The 24032-nt window shown below is 42.6% G+C and overlaps 1 protein-coding gene across 2 annotated transcripts in view; it reads right to left on the bottom strand.

Annotated features, from left to right (window-relative positions):
• Positions 1–21554, bottom strand: part of LOC124031585 (CTTNBP2 N-terminal-like protein) — a 35528-nt gene extending 13974 nt beyond the window's left edge. The window contains exons 1-2 of one of the 2 annotated variants that reach the window (XM_046343007.1): positions 21431–21554; positions 4262–4369 (exon numbers count right to left, since the gene is read on the bottom strand). In XM_046343007.1, coding sequence (XP_046198963.1) covers positions 4262–4369; positions 21431–21463 — 141 coding nt within the window. In that variant the 5' untranslated portion in view covers positions 21464–21554. Of the gene's footprint in view, positions 1–4261; positions 4390–21430 lie in introns of both variants that reach the window. The other variant, XM_046343008.1, reaches the window with a different exon arrangement.
• Positions 21555–24032: the final 2478 nt, after the last annotated feature.

Below are 24032 nucleotides of genomic sequence, written 5' to 3'. Positions count from 1 at the left end.
ACAGACAACAAATTCCAATTGGCTATACTAAAACTCTTTAACATCATACTTAGCTCTGGCATCTTCCCCAATATTTGGAACCAAGGACTGATCACCCCAATCCACAAAAGTGGAGACAAATTTGACCCCAATAACTACCGTGGAATATGTGTCAACAGTAACCTTGGGAAAATCCTCTGCATTATTATTAACAGCAGACTCGTACATTTCCTCAATGAAAACAATGTACTGAGCAAATGTCAAATTGGCTTTTTACCAAATTACCGTACAACAGACCATGTATTCACCCTGCACACCCTAATTGACAACCAAACAAAACAAAACAAAGGCAAAGTCTTCTCATGCTTTGTTGATTTCAAAAAAAACCTTCGACTCAATCTGGCATGAGGGTCTGCTATACAAACTGATGGAAAGTGGTGTTGGGGGTAAAACATACGACATTATAAAATCCATGTACACAAACAACAAGTGTGCTGTTAAAATTGGCAAAAAACACACACATTTCTTCACACAGGGTCGTGGGGTTAGACAGGGATGCAGCTTAAGCCCCACCCTCTTCAACATATATATCAACGAATTGGCGCGGGCACTAGAAAAGTCTGCAGCACCCGGCCTCCCCCTGCTAGAATCCGAAGTCAAATGTCTGCTGTTTGCTGATGATCTGGTGCTTCTGTCACCAACCAAGGAGGGCCTACAGCAGCACCTAGATCTTATGCACAGATTCTGTCAGACCTGGGCCCTGACAGTAAATCTCAGTAAGACCAAAATAATGGTGTTCCAAAAAAGGTCCAGTCAAAAAACTATACATACCTTGGCCTAAACATCAGCGCCACAGGTAACTTCCACAAAGCTGTGAACAATCTGAGAGACAAGGCAAGAAGGGCATTCTATGCCATCAAAAGAAACATAAATTTCAACATACCAATTAGGATTTGGCTAAAAATACTTGAATCAGTCATAGAGCCCATTGCCCTTTATGGTTGTGAGGTCTGGGGTCTGCTCACCAACCAAGACTTCACAAAATGGGACAAACACCAAATTGAGACTCTGCACGCAGAATTCTGCAAAAATATACTCCGTGTACAACGTAAAACACCAAATAATGCATGCAGAGCAGAATTAGGCCGATACCCACTAATTATCAAAATCCAGAAAAGAGCCGTTAAATTCTACAACCACCTAAAAGGAAGCGATTCACAAACCTTCCATAACAAATCCATCACCTACAGAGATGAACCTGGAGAAGAGTCCCCTAAGCAAGCTGGTCCTGGGGCTCTGTTCACAAACACAAACACACCCTACAGAGCCCCAGGACAACAGCACAATTAGACCCAACCAAATCATGAGAAAACAAAAAGATAATTACTTAACACATTGGAAAGAATTAACAAAAAAACAGAGCAAACTAGAATGCTATTTGGCCCTACACAGAGAGTACACAGCGGCAGAATACCTGACCACTGTGACTGACCCAAAATTAAGGAAAGCTTTGACTATGTACAAACTCAGTGAGCATAGCCTTGCTATTGAGAAAGGCCGCCGTAGGCAGACATGGCTCTCAAGAGAAGACAGGCTATGTGCTCACTGCCCACAAAATGAGGTGGAAACTGAGCTGCACTTCCTAACCTCCTGCCCAATGTATGACCATATTAGAGAGACATATTTCCCCCAGATTACACAGATCCACAAAGAATTCGAAAACAAATCCAATTTTGAAAAACTCCCATATCTTTTGGGTGAAATTCCACAGTGTGCCATCACAGCAGCAAGATTTGTGACCTGTTGCCACGAGAAAAGGGCAACCAGTGAAGAACAAACACCATTGTAAATACAACCCATATTTATGCTTATTAATTTTATCTTGTGTCATTTAACTATTTGTACATTGTATATATATATAATATGACATTTGTAATGTCTTTACTGTTTTTAAACTTCTGTATGTGTAATGTTTACTGTTAATTTTTGTTGTTTTTCACTTTATATATTCACTTTGTATGTTGTCTACCTCACTTGCTTTGGCAATGTTAACACATGTTTCCCATGCCAATAAAGCCCTTGAATTGAATTGAATTGAAACTTTACAGATGACACTATGCATTCAGGCAGGTAGCGTTCTCCTGGCATCCGCCAAACCCAACCGATGCTTGGCATTGCGCATGATCTTAGGCTTGTGTGCGGCTGCTCGGCCATGGAAACCCATTTCATGAAGCTCCTGACGAACAGTTCTCATGCTGACGTTGCTTCCAGAGGCCGTTTGGAACTCGGTAGTGAGTGTTGCAACCGAGGAGAGACGAGTTTTATGCGTTACGCGCTTCAGCACTTGGCGGTCCCATTCTGTGAGCTTGTGCGGTCTACCACTTCCCGGCTGAGTTGTTGATGCACCTAGATGTTTCCACTTCACAATAACAGCACTTGCAGTTTACCGGGGCAGCTCTTGCAGCATCCTATGATGGTGCCACGTTGAGCTCTTCAGTACGGGCCATTCCACTGCAAATGTTTGTCTATGGAGATTGCATGGCAGTCAGCAACGGGTGTGGCTGAAATTGCAGAATACAGGGGTGTCCACATACTTTTGGCCACGTCGTGTATAATGCCTATCACTGAACACAGGTATAGCTCCACTCTAGACACCTGTTACCTGCCCAACCTGCTATCTCACCGGCAAAGGCCAATCTGAGCATGTAGGCCTACTCTTTCCAGGAAACGTCCTTCGCTAGGAATGTTACAACATGATAGCTCAAAATACATTTCTACAATACATGCATTATTTACCACCATAGACATATCATCATCATCTCATTAACAACCGTTTTACATGAAGACCCACCCGTTAGCTTGTGTCATGGTGTCCTAGGTGGGTACAATGCAGAGCCCTGAAAATATTTATCAAACATTTTAAGGGGGGTTCTTGTTTCTGAAAATACTGTCACTGAATGCATATCTATAATCCGTAACTTCTTGTCAATCCGTCTGGATTTTATAACGCATAGCCTACCACTGTATACCACAAGCGAATTATACAGTGCCGATTTGGAGAAAAGTTTAGTTCAGACAGTTTCTATACAGATATCCACATATATACAATCTGGATGGACGGACAAGGAGTTACGGATTATAGATATGCATTCAGTAACAGGATTTTCGGGAAACAACTAACCCCCTAAAATATTTTGCCAAATATTTTCCGGCCTCCGGATTGTAGCACTGTAGGACACCATGCGTGGATGCGGAGCATCCTATATACAGTAGGGCTGGTCAACAGGGAAATAGCATGTGCTTCAAACAAACTCAAGGTAGGTTCAATTTGACAATAACCCATCAAACGTCAATCATTATTCAAATAATATATTTCACAGTGCTAAATTATGTACTTCAATGGGCAGCTTTATACAGGATAGAAATATGGTTACCGAGTTACATTGTTTGATTAATGGCGTGCACAACAAACAACTTGATTGGGTTGGGGTCAATTCTAACATTAGAAATGAATTTGAATTGGCCACATACCACAGGAAGCAGAATTAGAATTAGAATTAAAGGAAGTATAATTTAATTCAATCAAATTCTAATGGCTTATATATCTCCATATAAATGTTTATTTTGACATCGTGTATCATGTACCAATACCATGTAGCATAAGGTTGAAACATTTTAAAACTTATTCTCCTAATAATAATAAAAAATTATTACAGAGGTCTTGAAATATTATAAAATCATGTTGTGGATTGTCTATGGTTGTCTATGATAATTCATAATTTCCTTGTTTTTAAATATCAGAATACATTTCCCAGAATGCATTACATCAAACACTGCAGTATTGAAGGGAACAATCTAACACATAAAGGAAATCTGAGTTTTAATCAAACAAATATTTGAAATGGTATGTGTATTCTTTGCATTAATAAGTGGTGTATCCTTGATAAAGTATTTGTCAAATGAATAAGACTTTCATGTTTCATGTCTTAGTTGAACGAGTTTGAATTACGTTAAATTCAATTCCACTTCCTTCAATTAAAATGCTGCTTCCTGTGGGGTGTTGCCAGTTCAAATTCAATTCAAATTCATTGTTTAAATTGAATTCAATCCTGAAATTCCAAATTGAGCCCAACCCTGGTAACAACTCCTCAGACATAATTATAAATCATAGTTTTATCTTTATGCTTCAGACCTCATATTATGGGTAATGGTGGCATCATTGATGGGCTTTTGGGTCCTGGCTGTAAATTACACAAAGGGAAAGACGATGGATAGCTCTTACCCTGAGGGCCTCGATGACCAGGTCACGAGCCTCCAGCTCTCCCTCCAGGACACTGAAGAGCATCAGCAGCTCTGGCTTGCTCAGGCTCTCCATGTTCACCTGGGGCTCCTGTGGGCAGGGGACAGGGGCTGGATCATTACAAGAGGCACAATTCATTCTCTATTCTAATGTTCACTGTAAATACAATGTGCATGAAGTTGTGTCCTTTACTCATTGTTATAATATACCAAAATAGAAGTTATGTGAACACGTTTTTTGCTTTGTGTATTTATACATGATATTTGGATATGATTGGCCTATACTGCACTTAGTTTAAAGCATCCTTGAGTCCTGTGGTTCATTGTGGACCTATGATTTTTAAGATATATTTTACAGTGCAAAATGTAGTACAAATCTGGCAAAGACTTGGATATCAGGCAACATTTTAATCTAATAGCTAATAAAACACTAGATGCATTTACCAGGCCCTACTGAGCCTGGACGATCATTAATAAAAGCTAAAAGCTTTTGTAAACAGAGAAAATCCCTGGATTTTCCACTCACTCTCGTGGCTCATTTGTCTTTGTGAGGAACCTGTGAACATTGTACACGTGAAGACAAATGCCTCACACACACACACACACACACACACACACACACACACACACACACACACACACACACACACACACACACACACACACACACACACACACACACACACACACACACACACACACACACACACACACACACACACACACACACACACACACACACACACACACAGGCCAACATATGGGGAGCAGATTTTTCAAAAACTGTCCCAATCTGCATCCACATTGTCACAAAGTTGTCGACAAGATATTAAGTAAGTGACAATGAGCTGTTTGCCCTCATTCATTCCCCTTTGTTCATATCAAGACTCAACAAGTTGTGCTTTGCGATCCTCTCTCCCTCCAACATTTGGTTGGGCCTCTTGAGAGTTTGTGGTTCTGTTAAAAGGCAGGGTAGAGAATATTTAAGATCTGCTGTGGTGTCTTTGTAGGCGCCATGCACTCATTACTTAGTGCAGCTGCCCTGGGTCTGTTGACAACTCTGTGGTATCCACACCTCAAACATACAACCACATTCTGACCAGCCAACACATGCCGGCCAGGCTTTGGAATCAGTGTAGTTCATACAGCATCCCACTAAGTGATGGGATCCTTAAAATAGTAGAAAACTCACGGTGTGCTCTATGGGATATTATTAGTAGGTTGGAAAGAGACTGTCATATGAGACAAAATAATACAGTTTGACAAAATAATCAAGAGGGTGCTCTGTTGAACTCGGATGAACGAACAGGGCCAGGAGGGTTTCCAGACCAGGTGACCTGACCAGAAAATTTAAAAAAAATAAACCTGTGAGCATTACACTCTATTATGATGTCCTTGTACCTCCCCCAATCAGCACCCCCATATCGGATTATTCATGGCTATTACAGAAAATAAGAAACCAGCACACTGCTTTTGCTATTTTCACTGCTCTTTATTAAGCTTTTACGTATCGGCCTCAAGGCCTTCGTCAGAGCTCGAAAGCTCTGGTTAGTTCCCCATCCACCCAGTAGTCTGTTAGCCATGCTGCTCCAACCGCTAAGCATTCAGCAGGCCTTCCCCAATACGAGCTCTGTGGTCGCCCAGTTGAAGTTGCCACATCATGAAGTCATCAGGAGGGGCCGCAGGAGCTCTGAGCGTTGCATAATGAGATGGGAGCTTTTATTAGAGCTGCTACTGTACAGCATCATGGGGGGCTAAGCTCTCCCTGCATCTGTCATACAAATAACAAGACACTTAAAACATCTGAATGGATGTCTAGACGATGGGATATGAATCAATTAAATTAATTTTTCTGAGCTCTGAGACAATAGCAAAAGATACAGCAGCAGAAATAGAACAGAATAATATTAGGAAGCAAAATATTTGCTTCCTCTCGTCGAAATCTATTATTCCACTAAAGTTATTCCACTAATACATTATGGTTCTTTCTGGCAGTTTCATCCCAGATCCGAGAACACACTGTAGTGTGTAGCAGATCTATGATCTTTAAATGTATTTTCTTCCCTCTCCAGACCCTCATGGTTTGGTTTGTTGGCTGACCACATTGCTAGCATGCTAATTAAATTTCCCACTTCCTTCAGTCTGCTTTTACAGTCTCGCTGATTTCACAGCTGCTTGTATGACGGAATATACGCTCAGTAGTAATGTGTTATTCAAATAGAAAGCATGGGTAATGTTATTAAAAGAGATGGCATGCATGGGAAAATTCAAAATATTCCCACACTCATTCATTTCCGCTTCCTAAAGAAATGCCTGCGTCTATAATCCTTTTATCCTTGTTTGTTTGAAGCCTAGTCTGCCATGTGACCCTTGTAATGGTACGTTAAACAAACATTGCCTCATAACAAACTTCTAACTAAACCTGAGGCTCTCTCTCCGTGTGTCTCTTTCTCTGTCTATCTCTCCGTCTCTCTGTGTATCTCTCGTTCTCTGTCTCTCTCACTCTCTGTGTGTTCAAGCTTATGTAGGTTGCCAGATTTGTCATGCATTTGTCAGCTTTCTTAACTTGAACCCAGCTAGCACATATTGTTCTGAGAACCATATGTTTATTTGTGCTTGGTGAGTGCGTGGTTGTCCTATGGTTATTTCGCATACAACCTTCTCACAACTTTCTGGAAATGTTTTTTTCATTACTTTAACAGAGCGTTTCCTAAAAGTTCAAACATGGTTACATTTCATTTCAATTTTGGAAATGTTCTGTGAACATTCTCCAACTGGTTTGACATTGGGAATGTTCCCAAATAGTTCAGAGAAGGTTAAGAAACAACGTTCATCTGTGGGAAATTCAGTTCTTCAGCGTAACAACTCCTACAGGTTTCCTCGTGGTTCTATTTGAAGTCATGTTCTCAAGTCCAGAAAATCAACAGCGTAATGTTTGGATTCTGTCTTGTGTCAGGTGAACTGTTGTGTACTCACCTTTGGTATAATAATTTCCCCATTATCTCCAAACTGTTCCCTTTCAATTGCTGCCATGGTTTCAATTGCTGCCATACATATGCTTTTCATTTTCTTCTTTAAGAAACACTTCAATTTAGGCACAAGTATAAAAGGTTAAAGGGAAACGTCCCATGATGGTATTGACTGTCCATTACTGCTTATCAGTGGTGGATTTAGATACGGGCGACATGGGCAGCCGCCCAGGGCGGCCGCACAAAAACATTTGGAATGGTGACATTTGAGGCGATTGGTTTTCTATCACTCATTTGCATGTCAAGTCAATGATATCATGTCACCGTGTGGGACTGTGGGTCAATTAACCTTGTCGGAGTGTGTGCCCTGATTCAAGTTTGTGAGCTAGGCAGGCTACTGCCTGGGAAGGTCTCCCACTCAGAACTATAAGATGGGGAGGGGGACGGGGGTAGGTTGACCTCAGGTCTTCCCACTGGAAGCCCGAGGTAGTGGGAGTGGTGGAATCTATCAAATAGCGCACCTCTAACTTTGTACAGTACTAATGCAATTAGTAAAATCAGTCACACTATGAAATGCTACCAAATAAACCACAATTATTTCAAAATACAGTGAATATATACAGTTTCACAGACATATTGTTGCATTTTTTTCTAGTTTGTGTGAAATCGTTAAGAATAATATAAAAACAGTCTGCACACCACCAAGGTGAATTGGTTTCGTCTTGACTCTTGATTGACAGTGTTGGGGGATGGGTAATGTATTGATGCTCGAGTGCCAAATCAACACAAATAGATAAGAAAAGGTCTAAGCCATCAGGTTTAAAGTTTAGGAAAAAGAGGAAAGAAGAAGAGGAGAAATGCGCAAAAGATAAAGGTATGATAAAGGTATGTAGCTATGTCATCTCTTTATGAGTATAATATTATGCATGTAATGAAAGAGGCTAGTATAACACTTATGTTTGTTAGCCTATGTTGCTATGTCGCTTGCTATGCTATTCCACATAGGGCGACAATATTCAGTCCAACTAGCTTACATAACATTGAATATAATTTCACAGTTTCTTCATGATAATGTGTGTAGCCTGCAGCAAAACGATTACAACCTAACTAGCTGCCACACCCTGATCTGTTTCACCTGTCCTTGTGCTTGTCTCCACCCCTTCCAGGTGTCCATACTGCTTGCCCTGACCTCGAGCCTGCCTGCCAATCTGTACCTCCTGGACTCTGACCTTGTTATGATCTTGTGCCTGCCCACGACCATTCTCTTGCCTGCCCCTTGGATACGAATAAATATCAGAGACTTTCGAACCATCTGCCTCCTGTGTCGGCATCTGGGTCTCGCCCTGTGCCCTTATACTAGCACATTACTGATTTGGTTAACTTTCATTGAGGTGACATCATAAATGTGTTCTGTGATTGTATTGACTAGGTCCTGAGCTCAGTAAGGCAAATTTCCAATGCTGTTAGCTAACTTTAAATACATATATATTATGCTGATATTTTGTATCTTTTGTGATATATTGAGTTTTTTGGGGTGTCTTATGACTAGAATTAGCCAAGGAAGTTGTATGGTTCATTTGGTTCCTATTCTGAAAGTTTGTGTAAGGGGTGCGTAACTGGTGGCAGGGAAGTATGACGCAGGAGAGCAGAACTAGGTAATAGCCGGAGCAGTTTAATTGCAAAACCAACGGCATGAAGAAATAACCAACATGGGTACAAAAACCGACGCGCACCAGTAACCATGTGCGCAAGCACTTACAACAAACAATTTCACACAAAGACATGGGGGTACAGAGGGTTAAATGAGGAATGAGGAAACCATGAGGAAAATGAAAACCAGGTGTGTAGGAAAACAAGACAAAACAAATGGAAAATTAAAAGTGGATCGACGATGGCTAGAACCGACTTTGGTGGAAGTTGCCGACACCCCGGCCTCGGGGACGACCCGGAGGGCGAGGTGCAGGGCTATCCGGACGGAGACGGTGGAACTCCCGCAGGGTCCAACACGTCCTCCAACACGTACTCCACGTCCTCCACCGGAACCCAGCATCTCTCCTCCGGACCGTACCCCTCCCAGTCCACAAGGTACTGAAGGTCCCTCGCCCAACGCCTCGAATCCAGTATGGATCGAACGGAGTATGCCGGGGCCCCCTCGATGTCTAGAGGGGGCTGAGGAACCTACCACACCTCAGACTCCTGGAGCGGGCCAGCCACCACCGGCCTGAAGAGAGACATATGAAACGAGGGGTAAATACGGTAATCGGGGGGAAGCTGTAATCTGTAACTCACCTCGTTCAGTCTCCTCATGACTTTAAATGGCTCCACAAACCATGGACCCAGCTTCCAGGCAGGGCAGGCGCTGGTGCGAACAACGGGGCCGCACTGCGGTGACGGTTTGCGCTGGCTTTCTGGCACAGCACAGCGTGCTGAAGGTGAACATGAGCGGCATCCCATGTCTCCTCCCCGTGCCGGAACCAGTCGTCCACCGCAGGGGCCTCGATCTGACTCTGATGCCAAGGAGCCAGAACCAGCTGATACCCCAGTAAGCAATGGAAGGGGGAGAGGTTAGTTGAGGAGTGGCGGAGCGAGTTCTGTGTCATCTCTGCTCAGGGCACCACTGCCGCCCACTCCCCTGGCCAGTCCTGGCAATAAGACTACCTGTGGGTAGTAACCTACCCAAATCCTGGTTAACTCTCTACACCTGCCCGTTACTCTCGGGGTGAAAACCTGAGGTAAGGCTGATCGAGACCCCCAGACGTTCCATGAACGCCCTCCAGACCCTCAAAGTAAACTGGGTACCCCGATCAGACAATATGTCCTCAGGTACCCCGTAGTGCCGGAAGACGTGTGAAAACAAGGCCTCCGCAGTCTGTAGGGCCATAGGGAGACCGGGCAGATGCAGCAGATGGCAGGACTTAGAAAAACAGTCCACAACAACCAGGATCTTGGTGTTACCCTGTGAGGGACGAAGATCAGTAAGGAAATCCACCGACAGGTGCAACCATGGCCGTTGTGGAACGGGTAAGGGGTGTAGCTTACCCCTGGGCAGGGTGCCTAGGGGACTTACACTGGGCGCACACAGAGCAGGAGGAAACATAAACCTTCACGTCCTTAGCCAAAGTGGGCCACCAATACTTCCCACTCAGACAGCGCACCGTCCGACCGATGCCTGGATGACCAGAGGAGGTTGACGTGTGGGCCCAATAGATCAGCCAGTTACGGACAGCAGACGGAACGTACAGACACCCAACGGGACACTAAAGTGGGCTCTGCACGTAGTGCCTGCTCAATGTCTGCGTCCATCTCCCACACTACCGGCGCCACCAGGCAGGAGGCCGGGAGTATGGGGGTAGGATCCATGGGCTGCTCCTCTGTGTTATACAGCCGGGACAGTGCATCTGCCTTAGCATTCTGGGAACCTGGTCTGTACGAATGGGTGAAAACAAAATGGATGAAAAACATGGCCCACCTTGCCTGGCGAGGGTTAAGTCTCCTCGCCGCCCGGATGTACCCCAGATTGGGGTGGTTAGTCCAGATGATAAAAAGGGTGTTTAGCCCCCTCAAGCCAATGTCTCCACGCCTTCAAAGCCTTGATGACAGCCAACAGCTCCCGGTACCCTACATCATAGTTTCACTCCGCCGGGCTGAGCTTCCTCGAGAAGAAGGCACAGGGGCGGAGCTTTTGTGGTGTACCCGAGCGCTGAGAGAGCACGGCTCCTATCTCAGCCTTGGATGTGTCCACCTCCACTATGAACGCCAAAGAGGAATCCGGATGGGCCAGCATTTTCAGTCCCTGAAAATCTCGTCTACAAAGGCTTGGAAGACTGATGGAGCATTCATCAACCCGTACGGCATGATGAGGTACTCATAATGCCCGAGGTAGTACTAAAAGCCATCTTCCACTCGTCTCCCTTCCGGATACGCTCCTGAGATCTAGTTTGGTGAAGAAGCGCGCCCCATGCATTGATTCAATCACTGTGGCTATGAGAGGTAGCGGGTAACTGTACCTCACCGTGATCTGATTTAGACCTCTATAGTCAATGCACGGGCGCAGAACCCCTCCTTCTTCACAAAAACGAAACTCGAGGAGGCGGGTGAAGTGGAGGACCGAATGTACCCCTGATGCAGGGATTCGGAGACATATGTTTCCATAGCCGCCGTCTCCGCCTGTGACAGGGGATACACATGACTCCTGGGAAGTGCAGTGTCTACCAGGAGATTTATCGCACAAGCTACATACAAAAACATGTGTGCAACAGAAGGCTCTGGGTGAAAATGGTGCCGGCTCACCTGGGGTGACACCAGTGCCCTGCCTGCTGCCTCGATACCCAGAGGAACCAACCCGGCACCGACCGGCAGTGTGACCTCTGCGGCCACAGATGGTGCACGAGACGGAACCTCCTCGGACGTCCTCATGCAAACTGCAGTGATTGTGGTCGATCAGGGCCCTGTCGCTCGAAAGTCCATGGCGAACTCCTGGACACTCCTCGTCCCCTGACTCAGATGGTAGAGATGTTCACCTCTAAATGGTCCAGCGCCACGTCTCCTTCTCCCCACACGGTGTTGGCCAACTCCAGGGCTTTCCCTGAGAGGCACGAGATGAGTGCGGACACCCTCTCAAAAGTGGATCGACGATGGCTAGAAGACCGGTGGCGAATGCCACCCAAACAAGGAGAGGAACCGACTTCGGTGGAAGTCATGACAGTTTGATAAATTGTGCATAATGACATTTAATTGGGCAACAAATGTATTTAGGGTGTCAGACTCATATACTGTTTTTCAATGCAAATTCAGGGGGACTTCTGAAATATTTTGGAGCACCCTCTGGTACTGGCCAGGATGAGGAGCCATCTATCTCCTCAGCCAGACAGGCCTCTTCAGAAATTATCTCAGAGTCTCGGGATGTGGAGCTATCCACCTCAGTCAGGGGTCTTCATAAATGTTGTCTGAGCCTGAGGATGGGGATTAAGACCCATTTGCTTCCACTTTTCCCCAGCAGGATTCTTCAGGTGTGTTTATGGGTACACACACATGTGTCTGTGTGCATCCCTGCGTAACATAAACAAAATAAATAATTTCCCTTTTGCAAAGTTTTAAGTTTCAGTTCTGACTGACAGAATTAGGACACAACTAGTTTGCAGAGGACGAAGTGAGGTACCACTTAACTTTGTTTTCCCAAGGAATGAGAGTGATGGAAGAAGTTGCTGTATTCTGAAAGAAACAGCCTCTTCTGCTTCTGCTGCAAACTCTTTTCTTATAAGAAAATTTAGCAAACTCAGGACTGACAGACTGGAAACATGCAAGTTATTTGCTGACTTCACACTCCTTTTAAAAAAGGGGAAACAATTGATAAGCACGAGATGGCACTTATGGAGGCTGAGAGGATAAGATGGAGAGAGGTGTTGACACGTCTGACTGTTATTGTGCAGTCTCTGGCAATTAGAAATCTGGCACTAAGGGGACACACAGAAACACTGTACTCTCCATCAAATGGACATTTTCTCAAAGAGGTTGAACTGATGGCACAATTTGATCGAGTCATGAAAGAGCACCTTAACCTTGTCCATAAAGGGACCTCAAGTCCCTTTTTGAACTCATTGATTTGAACACATTGATTTGTTGAGCAGCAAGGTCATTTCAATAATGGTGAGTGACGTCAAGCTGGAAAAATTCCTCTCTATCATTCTAGATTGCACCTCAGATGTCAGCCACACTGAACAGTTGTCAGTTGTGACTAGAATTGTGTCGCTGGAGGAGTTCCACATAAAGGAACATTTTATGGGGGTTTTGGAGGCAGAGGAGTCCACGGGCCAACATTTGGCATCCCTGATTCTCAAAAGATTAGAGGAGCTACAAATTCCTTTTGAGGACTGCAGAGAACAGTCTTTTGATAATGGGGCCAACATGAGAGGAAAAGACAAAGGTGTCCAAGTCAGACTCCTGGAAATGAATCCAAAAGCTCTATTTGCGCCATGTGGGGCTCACACATTGAACCTGGTTGTGGCTAATGCAGCTAAAAGTTATGTTGATGCCACAGGTTACTTTGGCATCTTACACAAACTGTACACCTTGTTCTCAGCCTCCACACAGCGATGGGCCATCCTGAAAAAACTGATGGACATCACTTTGAAGATGTGGACTGAGACAAGGTGAGAGTAGAGTTAAGGGTGTCGAGCCACTGAGGTATCAGGCAGCAGCGGTGAGAGAGGCACTGATTGAGGTGAGGGATCAAACCAAAGACTCTGTGATAAAGATTGAGGCCCAGTCCTGGTCAGAGGTGGTGGGATCATACCGCTTCAGCATCTGGTGTGGTATGACATCTGGAGCCAGATCCAACATGTGAGCAATCTGATGCAGTCTCCCAGTATGCATGTGGATGTTGCAGTCAGTCCTCTCAGAAAGACAGAGAGAAGACTCAGCAACTATAGGGCATCATGCTTTATGACTGCACAAACGCCAAACAAGGACATTTGCGAGGGTATGAATGTTAGAGGCCGTTCTACAACAACAAAAAAGGCTGAGGTCTACAAAGCGGCACTTTTCATACTAATAATTTGATGAGCCTTTCAAGTGAAGCCCTGAAAAAGCTGGAGGTGACATTTTTCAATATCGTTGTTGATTCTGCAACCTCAGCCCTTTAGGAAATATTTTACACATTGGAAAATGTGGGAGAGAAGTTTGGAGTGCTGTCAACCGTCGAAAGTCTCTCAAATGAGGAGCTAACAGAACAGTGTGAGGCCCTTAATATGACACTGCACTATAAAGAACACTCATACTTGGATGGCAGAGAGCTTGCACAGGAACTGAAGAACTTGCCTGACTTGCCATCGAAGACCATGACCCTGCTTGAGCTGCTGATATTTATACACGAAAGGGAGCTCTCTGAAATGTATGAAGGGGGGTTCGCCCAGGGAGTCATACAAGCTAGAACCGCCACTGCTGCTTATCAGATATTAACCATAACCGAAATGTTTTGCATTGACCTCGTTTAAAAAAAAATACAAAATGGAATGAAAATGATTCAACCAATGTAATTTAGTTGTTTAAAACATGAAAAATAACCTAAATGTTGGTTAATCGCTCAGCACTACTAGCTAGCAACAGCCAATTAGCTAAATGTCCACAAATGATTCATGCGTGTTTTGACCTGCCACGAAATTGATATAGTGATTCACAGTTCATTTTGTTATTTTAAACTGCATGTCATGATCGCGTCTAGTGGGGATAGACAAAATCAACATGCGCATAATGGCGCACTCACGTGGCTGGCGAAGGCAGCATGTAAGAATGGTATTTAAAAACATACATTCTGGGGGTCTCCTTGCCTCCCCAGCAATCAAATCAAACGTATTGTGACATATTATTGAAAACGACCTATTGGCCACAACTGATCTTAATAAAACCTCCCAGGAACACTTTCAAGGATCCAGAGTAAAACATTCTCAGAACCTCACTGCAACCTACAAATAAACGTTCCCAGAACAGGAAAAATGTTCACTTTTGTTCTCAGAACGTTTAAAAAACATTCAGTTTTACCAGTCAGGAAAAGTATGGCTTCTTTCCTACAAACAATTTTAAACCTTAAACCAATTTTAAAACATACGTTCTGACAATTTCCAAGGAACGAAATGTGATAGCTGGGGAAGATGGCGCCCGGAGAAGAGAGGCAGACGTAATTACGTGTCCTCAACTGATTGTGTTTTTTTGTTTGCTTATTAGCGTTTTTGTAACTTATTTTGTAGATAATTTTGCCGCTACCGTCTCTTATGACCAAAAATAACTTCTGGACATCAGGACGGCAGAATCCTTTTTTCTTTTAAAAAGTCTCACGAGCCCGACGCGAACAATATACTGCTTTCTCAGGAACAGGCCCAAATAACAACTGGTGCACGATATCTAAGGAAGTATCAAGCTATTGCTCGCCTGAGGTAGAGTGTCTCATGATAAGCTGTAGACCACACTATCTACAGTTGAAGTCGAAAGTTTACATACAGTTAGGTTGGAGTCATTAAAACTAGTTTTTCAACCACTCCACAAATGTCTTGTTAACAAACGATAGTTTTGGCAAGTTGGTTAGGACATCTGCTTTGTGCATGACACAAGTAATTTTTCCAACAATTATTTACATACAGATTATTTCACTTATAATTTACTGTACCACAATTCCAGTGGGTCAGAAGTTTACATACACTAAGTTGACTGAGCCTTTAAACAGATTGGAAAATTCCAGAAAATAATGTTATGGCTTTAGAAGATTCTGATAGGCTAATTGACATAATTTGAGTCAATTGGAGGTGTACCTGTGGATGTATTTCAAGGCCTACCTTCAAACTCAGTGCCCCTGTGCTTGACATCATGGGAAAATCAAAATAAATCAGCCAAGACCTCAGAAAACAATTGTAGAACTCCACAAGTCTGGTTCATCCTTGGGAGCAATTTCCAAACACCTGAAGGTACCACGTTCATCTGTACAAACAATAGTACGCAAGTATAAACACCATGGGACCACACAGCCATCATACCGCTCAGGAAGGAGACGCATTTTGTCTCCTAGAGATGAATGTACTTTAGTGTGAAAAGTGCAAATCAATCCCAGAACAACAGCAAAGGACCTTGTGAAGATGTTGGAGGAAACAGGTACAAAAGTATCTATATCCACAGTAAAATGAGTCCTATATCGACATAACCTGAAAGGCCGCTCAGCAAGGAAGAAGCCACTGCTCCAAAACCGCCATAAAAAAGCCAGACTACGGTATGCAACTGCATATCGGGACAAAGATCGTACTTTTTGGAGAAATGTCCTCTGGTCTGTTGAAACAAAAATAACTGTTTGGCCATAATGACAATCAATTTTGAAGGACAAAGGGGGACACCATCCCAACCATGAAGCACGGTGGTGGCAGCATCATGTTGTGGGGGGTGCAATATATCATGTTGTGGATATATTGAAGAAACATCTCAAGACATCAGTCAGGAAGTTAAAGCTTAGTCACAAATGGGTTTTCCAAACGGACAATGACCCCAACCATACATCCAAAGTTGTGGCAAAATGGCTTCAGGACAACAAAGTCAAGGTATTGGAGTGGCCATCACAAAGCCCTGACCTCAATCCCATTTATGGGCAGAACTGAAAAAGCATGTGCGAGCAAGGAGGCCTACAAAGCTGACTCAGTTACACCAGCTCTGTCAGGAGGAATGGGCCAAAATTCACCCAACTTATTGTGGGAAGCTTGTGGAAGGCTACCCAAAATGTTTGATCCAAGTTAAACAATTTAGAGGCAATGCTACCAAATACTAATTGAGTGTATGTAAACCTCTAACCCAATGGGAATGTGATGAAATAAATAAAAGCTGAAATAAATAATTCTCCCAATCCATTATTCTGACATTTTACATTCTTAAAATAAAGTGGTGATCCTAACTGAACTAAGACAGAGAATATTTTTAGTTGGATGAAATGTCAGGAATTGTGAAAAACTGAGTTTAAATGTATTTGGCTAAGGTGTATGTAAACTTCTGACTTCAACCATACCTAGAGAGTTTTCATCTGTATTTTTCGTAGCTGTTTTACATACCACCACAGTCAGAGGCTGGCACTAAGACAGCCTTGAATGAGCTGTATTCTGCCGTAAGCAAACAAGAAAACGCTCACCCAGATGCAGCGTTCCTAGTAGCTGGGGATTTAATGCAGGGAAACTTAAATCCGTTTTACCAAATTTCTGTCAGCATGTTAAATGTGGAACCAGAGCAAAAAAACACTGAACCACCTTTACTCCACATACAAAGACGCATACAAAGTCTCCCTCGCTCTCCATTTGGCAAATCTGACCATAATTATATCCTCCTGATTCCTGCTTACAAGCAAAAATCAAAGCAGGAAGCACCAGTGACTAGATCAATAAAAAAGTGGTCAGAAGAAACAGATGCTAAGCTACAGGACTGTTTTTCTAGCACAGACTGGAATATGTTCCGGGATTCCTCCGATGGCATTGAGGAGTACACCACATCCGTCATTGACATCATCAATAAGTGCATCGATGATGTTGTCCCTACAATGGCCGTGCATACATACCCCAACCAGAAGTCATGGATTACAGGCAACATCCGCACTGAGCTAATGGCTAGAGCTGCTGCTGTCAAGGAGCGAGACTCTAACCCGGAATCTTATTAGAAATCCCGCTATACCCTCCGAAGAACCCTGAAACAGGCAATGTGTCAATATAGGACTAAGATTGAATCGTACAACACCGTTTCTGATGCTCGTCAGATTGTGACAAGGCTTGCAAACCATTGCAGACTACAAAGGGAAGCACAGCCTAAAGTTGCCCAGTGACACAAGCCTACCAGACGAGCTAAACTAGTTGTATGATCGCTTCAGGGCAAATGGCACTGAAACATGCATGAGAGCGTCAGCTGTTCCGGGAAGACTTTGAGTTCACGCTCTCCGCAGCCGATGTGAGTAAGACCTTTAAACAGGTCAACATTCCCAAGGCTGCAGGGCCAGATGGATTACCAGGACATGTACTGCGAGCATGCGTTGACCAACTGGCAAGTGTCTTCACTGACATCAACAGATCCACAGATGATGCTATCTCTATTGCACTCCACAATGCTCTTTCCCACCTGGACAAAAGGAACACCTATGTGTGAATGCTATTGTCTACAGCTCAGCGTTCAACACCATAGTGCCCTCAAAGCTCATAAATAAGCTAAGGACCCTGGGACTAAACACCTCCCTCTGCAACTGGATCCTGGACATCCTGACGGCTGCCCCTAGGTGGTAATGGTAGGTAACAACACATCCGCCACACACGACTCCAACACCATCATTAAGTTTGCCGATGACACAACAGTGGTAGGCCTGCTACTCTCTGTTGTTATCATCTATGCATAGTCACTTTAATAACTCTATTCACATGTACAGTGGGGGGAAAAAGTATTTAGTCAGCCACCAACTGTGCAAGTTCTTCCACTTAAAAAGATGAGAGAGGCAGAAACAGAAAATCACATTGTAGGATTTTTCATGAATTTATTTGCAAATTATGGTGAAAAATAAGTATTTGGTCACCTTCAAACAAGCAAGATTAGTGGCTCTCACAGACCTGTAACTTCTTCTTTAAGAGGCTCCTCTGTCCTTCACTCGTTACCTGTATAAAAGACACCTGTCCACAACCTCAAACAGTCACACTCCAAACTCCACTATGGCCAAGACCAAAGAGTGGTCAAAGGACACCAGAAACAAAATTGTAGACCTGCACCAGGCTGGGAAGACTGAATCTGCAATAGATAAGCAGCTTGGTTTGAAGAAATCAACCGTGGGAGCAATTTTTAGGAAATGGAAGACATACAAGACCACTGATAATCTCCCTCGATCTGGGGCTGCACGCAAGATCTCACCCCGTGGGGTCAAAATGATCACAAGAACAGTGAGCAAAAATCCTAGAACCACACGAGAGGACCTAGTGAATGACCTCCAGAGAGCTGGGACCAAAGTAACAAAGCCTACCATCAGTAACACACTACGCCGTCAGGGACTCAAATCCTGCAGTGCCAGACGTGTCCCCCCTGCTTAAGCCAGTACATGTCCATGCCCGTCCAAAGTTTGCTAGAGAGCATTTGGATGATCCAGAAGAAGATTGGGATATGTCATATGGTCCGATTAAACCAAAATATAACTTTTTGGTAAAAACTCAACTCGTCGTGTTTGGAGGACAAAGAATGATGAGTTGCATCCAAAGAACACCATACCTACTGTGAAGCATGGGGGTGGAAACATCATGCTTTGGGGCTATTTTTCTGCAAAGGGACCAGGATGACTGATCCGTGTAAAGGAAAGAATGAATGGGGCCATGTATCGTGAGATGTTGAGTGAAAACCTCCTTCCATCAGCAAGGGCATTGAAGATGAAACATGGCTGGGTCTTTCAGCATGACAATGATCCCAAACACACCGCCCGGGCAATGAAGGAGTGGCTTCGTAAGAAGCATTTCAAGGTCCTGGAGTGGCCTAGCCAGTCTCCAGATCTAAACCCCATAGATAATCTTTGGAGGGTGTTGAAAGTCCGTGTTGCCCAGCAACAGCACCAAAACATCATTGCTCTAGAGGAGATTTGCATGGAGGAAGGGGCCAAAATACCAGCAACAGTGTGTGAAAACCTTGTGAAGACTGACAGAAAACATTTGACCTCTGTCATTGCCAACAAAGGGTATATAACAAAGTATTGAGATAAACTTTTGTTATTGACCAAATACTTATTTTCCACCATAATTTGCAATTAAATTCATTAAAAATCCTACAATGTGATTTTCTGGATTTTTTTCTAATTTTCTCTGTCATATTTGAAGTGTACCTATGATGAAAATTACAGGCCTCTCTCATCTTTTTAAGTGGGAGAACTTGCACAATTGGTGGCTGACTAAATACTTTTTTGCCCCATTGTACATATTACTTCAACTAACTGGTGCCCATGCACATTGACTCTGTACCAGTACCCCCCTGTATATAGTCTCGCTATTGTTATTTTACTGCTGCTCTTTAATGACTTGTTTCTTTTACTTCTTATTCTTATCCATATATATATATATATCTACATTGTTGGTTAGGGGCTCGTAAGTAAGCATTTCACTGTAAGGTGTTGTATTTGGCGCATGTGACTAACACAATTTGATTTGACCAACATACTTTTTTCTCTGGCTAAGCCAATCAGTACTGTCCATGAGTCACAGCTCAGAAGTAGCAGATGCATTTGGCCTGCTGCAGGATGACTGACTGACTAACTGGCTCAGTCTCTGCAGGTCATAGCCCAAAGACCGGCAGATGGCGATATTGAGTTCCTTTTACCTCCAAACATGTTGTATGCAGCCGGCAATACTCATATCCCCCATGGACCGGATCATATCTAAAACATTCTCCTCTATTCAGACTGCAAAAGCTTCGATTTTCTACTTAACTTTAAGAAGGTGGGGGGAAAAAATAGAAAAATATACATTATTCCTTATGAAACACAATCTTCCACCACAATGCTAGAGCGGCTAAATACTAATCCCAGAGTTGCGTATCGCGTTCGGCCAATCAGGTTGCAGCTGTCTGTTGTTTACCCCTGCCTGAACGCGGGGCGCAACATCAGGAAGTAGTATTCCTAGGCATTAGCCATTCTATCGTGTTGGTGGAAAATTGTGTTTCATAAAGAAAGTACGCGTATTCTGCCCGTTTTTTTCCAACATTATCACCATTAAATAAAGTTAAGGAGGTAATCGAAGCCTTTGCATCTTGAATTGATAATGTTTTAGATACAAACGGTCCACGAGGGATATGAGTGTATTACCGGCTGTATGACAATTCGTTTGGACGGTAAAATGAACTCAATATCGCCACCTGCCAGCCTTTGGGCTAAGCAGGTCACAACAGACAACTCTTTGTGTCAAGAGACGGGATCAGATCAAAGTAACAACTGACATTCCTTTTCAAAGTCAGTAGCATATTGTAGCTACCTAAATGTGTGTTCTCATGCATGTCTGTGTGCAATAATTCGAATTTCAGTATCATGTCAGTGCTATTACAAAAACAAAATCCCTTTTGTAAAGCCATTATAATTAATTGACGTCCTGGTTAATTTAAATGACCTGACCTCACATTAACAGCTTTAGGAAATACTAGCTAAACGTCTCAATGATACTAGTGGATAAACTACTCATGTAGTCTTGTCTATTTGTTGCAACAATGTTACAATGTAAAATGCTATTGAGTGAGGTTATATTTTTATGACAGAGGTAGAAAACACAACACTAGACAATAAATAGACAATTTATAACGTTTGTCAGTCACATGATATAGTCCGGTTTCACATCACTAAATTAAAGACAGACTTTGATTATAAACATGTCTACCAAATCAGGATAAGTAAAACAGAGAAACAAGCACAACACATAAATAATATATATTTCTATAGTATTAGCCAACCTCTTATCTGGACATTGAAGATCCTACAAAACCCCTCTAAATTTACTTGAGTTAATGAGCAACAATGTTTCATGTATGTTTCACTTCTCTAAATTTTCTTGAATAGGCTACTGCTGATAATCCAATAATTTAAGAATAAACAATTGTATTACGACAGCTGTGTGTGATTCGAGTGTCTGGCTATTCATAATTGTATAAAAGTTCATCCTCGACAATTAACATACCTTCATATGTCTTTTCAATGCCTTTGTAAACATCAACTTTGCCAATTGTTAAAGATTGTCTTGTCTTGCGTCTTCAGTTTCCGATACGGAAGAAATTAGTTCAAATGTGACAAGTCCATCAGCCTATAGGCAAGTCCGAATTCAAAGTTTTGACCTATAAGATTAGTCTACCTCAGACGCAGGAGGCAGTGAAAGGAAGCTGTTGCATGGGTTAGGATGGACTCCTTTGTTTAGAAATTTCCCCCTAAATATTTGCCTCTTTCAAAGATCTGTATTCGTTAATTTCTTATACGATACGTTATTTTGCCTTATCTCTTTGCCTTATCTCTTATAAACTGTGCTTACTTGAAATGTTCATGTACATTTTGTGTTCTATGGTCAAGGTGGTTTAGTTTTAAAGGAGACGTTTTCAGGTCGCATTGCCAGCTCATAAAATATGAGGAGCGTATAAGATCTTGACGTTATGTTGTGATTTCTATCAAATCTGCCGGGATCATGGAACATTCACGTTTCCTGAGTAGCCACGCTACTGTATCTGTGACTTTTACTCACTTCAAATAGGCTACTCTAATAATGATAACGTCATGACACTTTATTTTTCACTGTTCCAAATTATGCACTTTGGATAGGCTACTCAAATAATCACAGACATATGGAAATGTAAACAAACGAAATCATCATCATTTTATAAAGTGATCAAATCAATTCAATTAAAGTTGGACGAATCACGTGAGTTTAAATCTCATGACTACCTGACTTTATAAACCAGTTGATCATTAGGGCTATACCCCCACACACTCATTTGTTTCCCAGACACATTTAACATAAAAATCCCTGGGATTGTTAGCATGATTAGGGGGGATTACAGTTCTCTCCTATAAAATAATCCAATCTGTTATTACTACACACCGCAAGGTGGGTAGAGACAACACAAATATTGTTTGTAAGACACTGAGAAGGTGAAACAGTCTCTCTCCTTGAGCTTTCATGTAAGTATCTTTACTGAACTTAAAATGCTTGGCTGTGGTTCAGACTCCAGTCAAAATCTGCCATCCTGTCTTGTGTTGTGGTTTCTCTCAAATGGTCCATATCCCAGTAGAACAAAGCACAGTCAACATAGCAGTCACCCAAATGCAGGTGTTGACTTGCCCGTGGCTAGAGATGCATTCTTCTCTGTGACTTCAGACAGGATTGTCTCACATCATCCCATGTGTGATGTTTTACTCATCACCACCTGGCTAGTACCCATGCATTCTCTGTTTATTAGAATGCAGTTTCCTCAGAAAGCTTTTGAGTAGGGATTAGGAATGCTTCTTACCTTTAGGAAAACAATACAGTGGTGTAATATATGAACAGCAGGGAGTTTATACCGCATAACACAATGAATTCTATTAAAAAAACGTTAATCCTTGATTTGTTTGCCTCATGAACCCGTTGCCTATTGCAAATGCAATACACCATATTTGCCAGTAGAGGGCAGTGCTGGGTTATTCAAGCCAAGCTAATAAATGGCCTTAATGCCAATGGGCCTCTTCCATAGAACTCAGTAGACTCTTCTACCCATCACCAGTAGAAACACAATTTACAGTACTCCACAAAATTTGATAATCACAGGGAAGTAACATTGATAGTGATTGGTAGCCTATTTTCAAACATATAATTCATAATATAAGGGAAGTGTAAGAGAGCAATGAATGAAGTTAGTCATTAGTCTGCGATAATAGATGTTTTTGTGTAGCGGTGGTGGTTCAGTGAACAACACCTACATGATGATGAATACATTTCCATGAATAGGTTCAACTCCCGGTCACGTTGGTGCAGCATTTTAATGGATGGTCTTTATCTGCAGGGTTCTGTGGGACGAGAGGCAGATAAAGTCAAAGTGTAATAACAAGGATGAGAGTAGATTGTGTTCTTTCAAATGGAATGTTGTTTTCATGGACTCACCTTGAATAGATGTGGTGTTTGCATTTTGATGGATAGCTCTGGGGATCAAGTGCTGTGTGATTAAACTGTGTTCTGATTGTTTTGATTGTCTCTAGAATTGTATAAACATTTACAATCAGGTAAAGCATCCACAGAATGGTCTATAATTACGTGATAGAAGATCATGGTAAGAACAAATTGTATATAGTTGAAAAATATGTTCTATCATGTAGCTTTTCTCTGTCAACATTCTCTACACATTTAAGGAACTTGACAAAAATGTTTAACAGAACGTTTACCAAAAGTTCAAACATGGTTACATTTCATTAAAATGCTGGTGTTGTTCTAGGAACGTTCTCCAACTGGTTTGGCATTGGCAATTTTCTCTAATAGTTCAGCGGGTGTTAAGAAACAATGTTCTTCTGTGGGAATTTCAGTACTTCAGCATAACGTTTCCTATAGGTTTCCTCAGAGTTCTATTTAAAGTCATTTTCTCAAATTGTTCAGAGAACTTTAAGAAACAACCTTCTTCTGTGGGAATTTCAGTGCTTCCACAGAACATTTCACACAAGTCCTGGAAAGTAGTTCTCAGAATATTCTGGGAATGTTTCAAAACCTTTAATTGTACACAACATCAATAAGCCCTAAATTCCATTCTCAGAACATAAAGAAAACT

The sequence above is a fragment of the Oncorhynchus gorbuscha genome, linkage group LG03 (genome assembly GCF_021184085.1).
Source record: "Oncorhynchus gorbuscha isolate QuinsamMale2020 ecotype Even-year linkage group LG03, OgorEven_v1.0, whole genome shotgun sequence".
Classification (NCBI taxonomy): domain Eukaryota; kingdom Metazoa; phylum Chordata; class Actinopteri; order Salmoniformes; family Salmonidae; genus Oncorhynchus; species Oncorhynchus gorbuscha.
The sequence above is the reverse complement of the archived record's forward strand: the minus strand, read 5'-3'. Positions and strand labels throughout refer to the sequence as shown.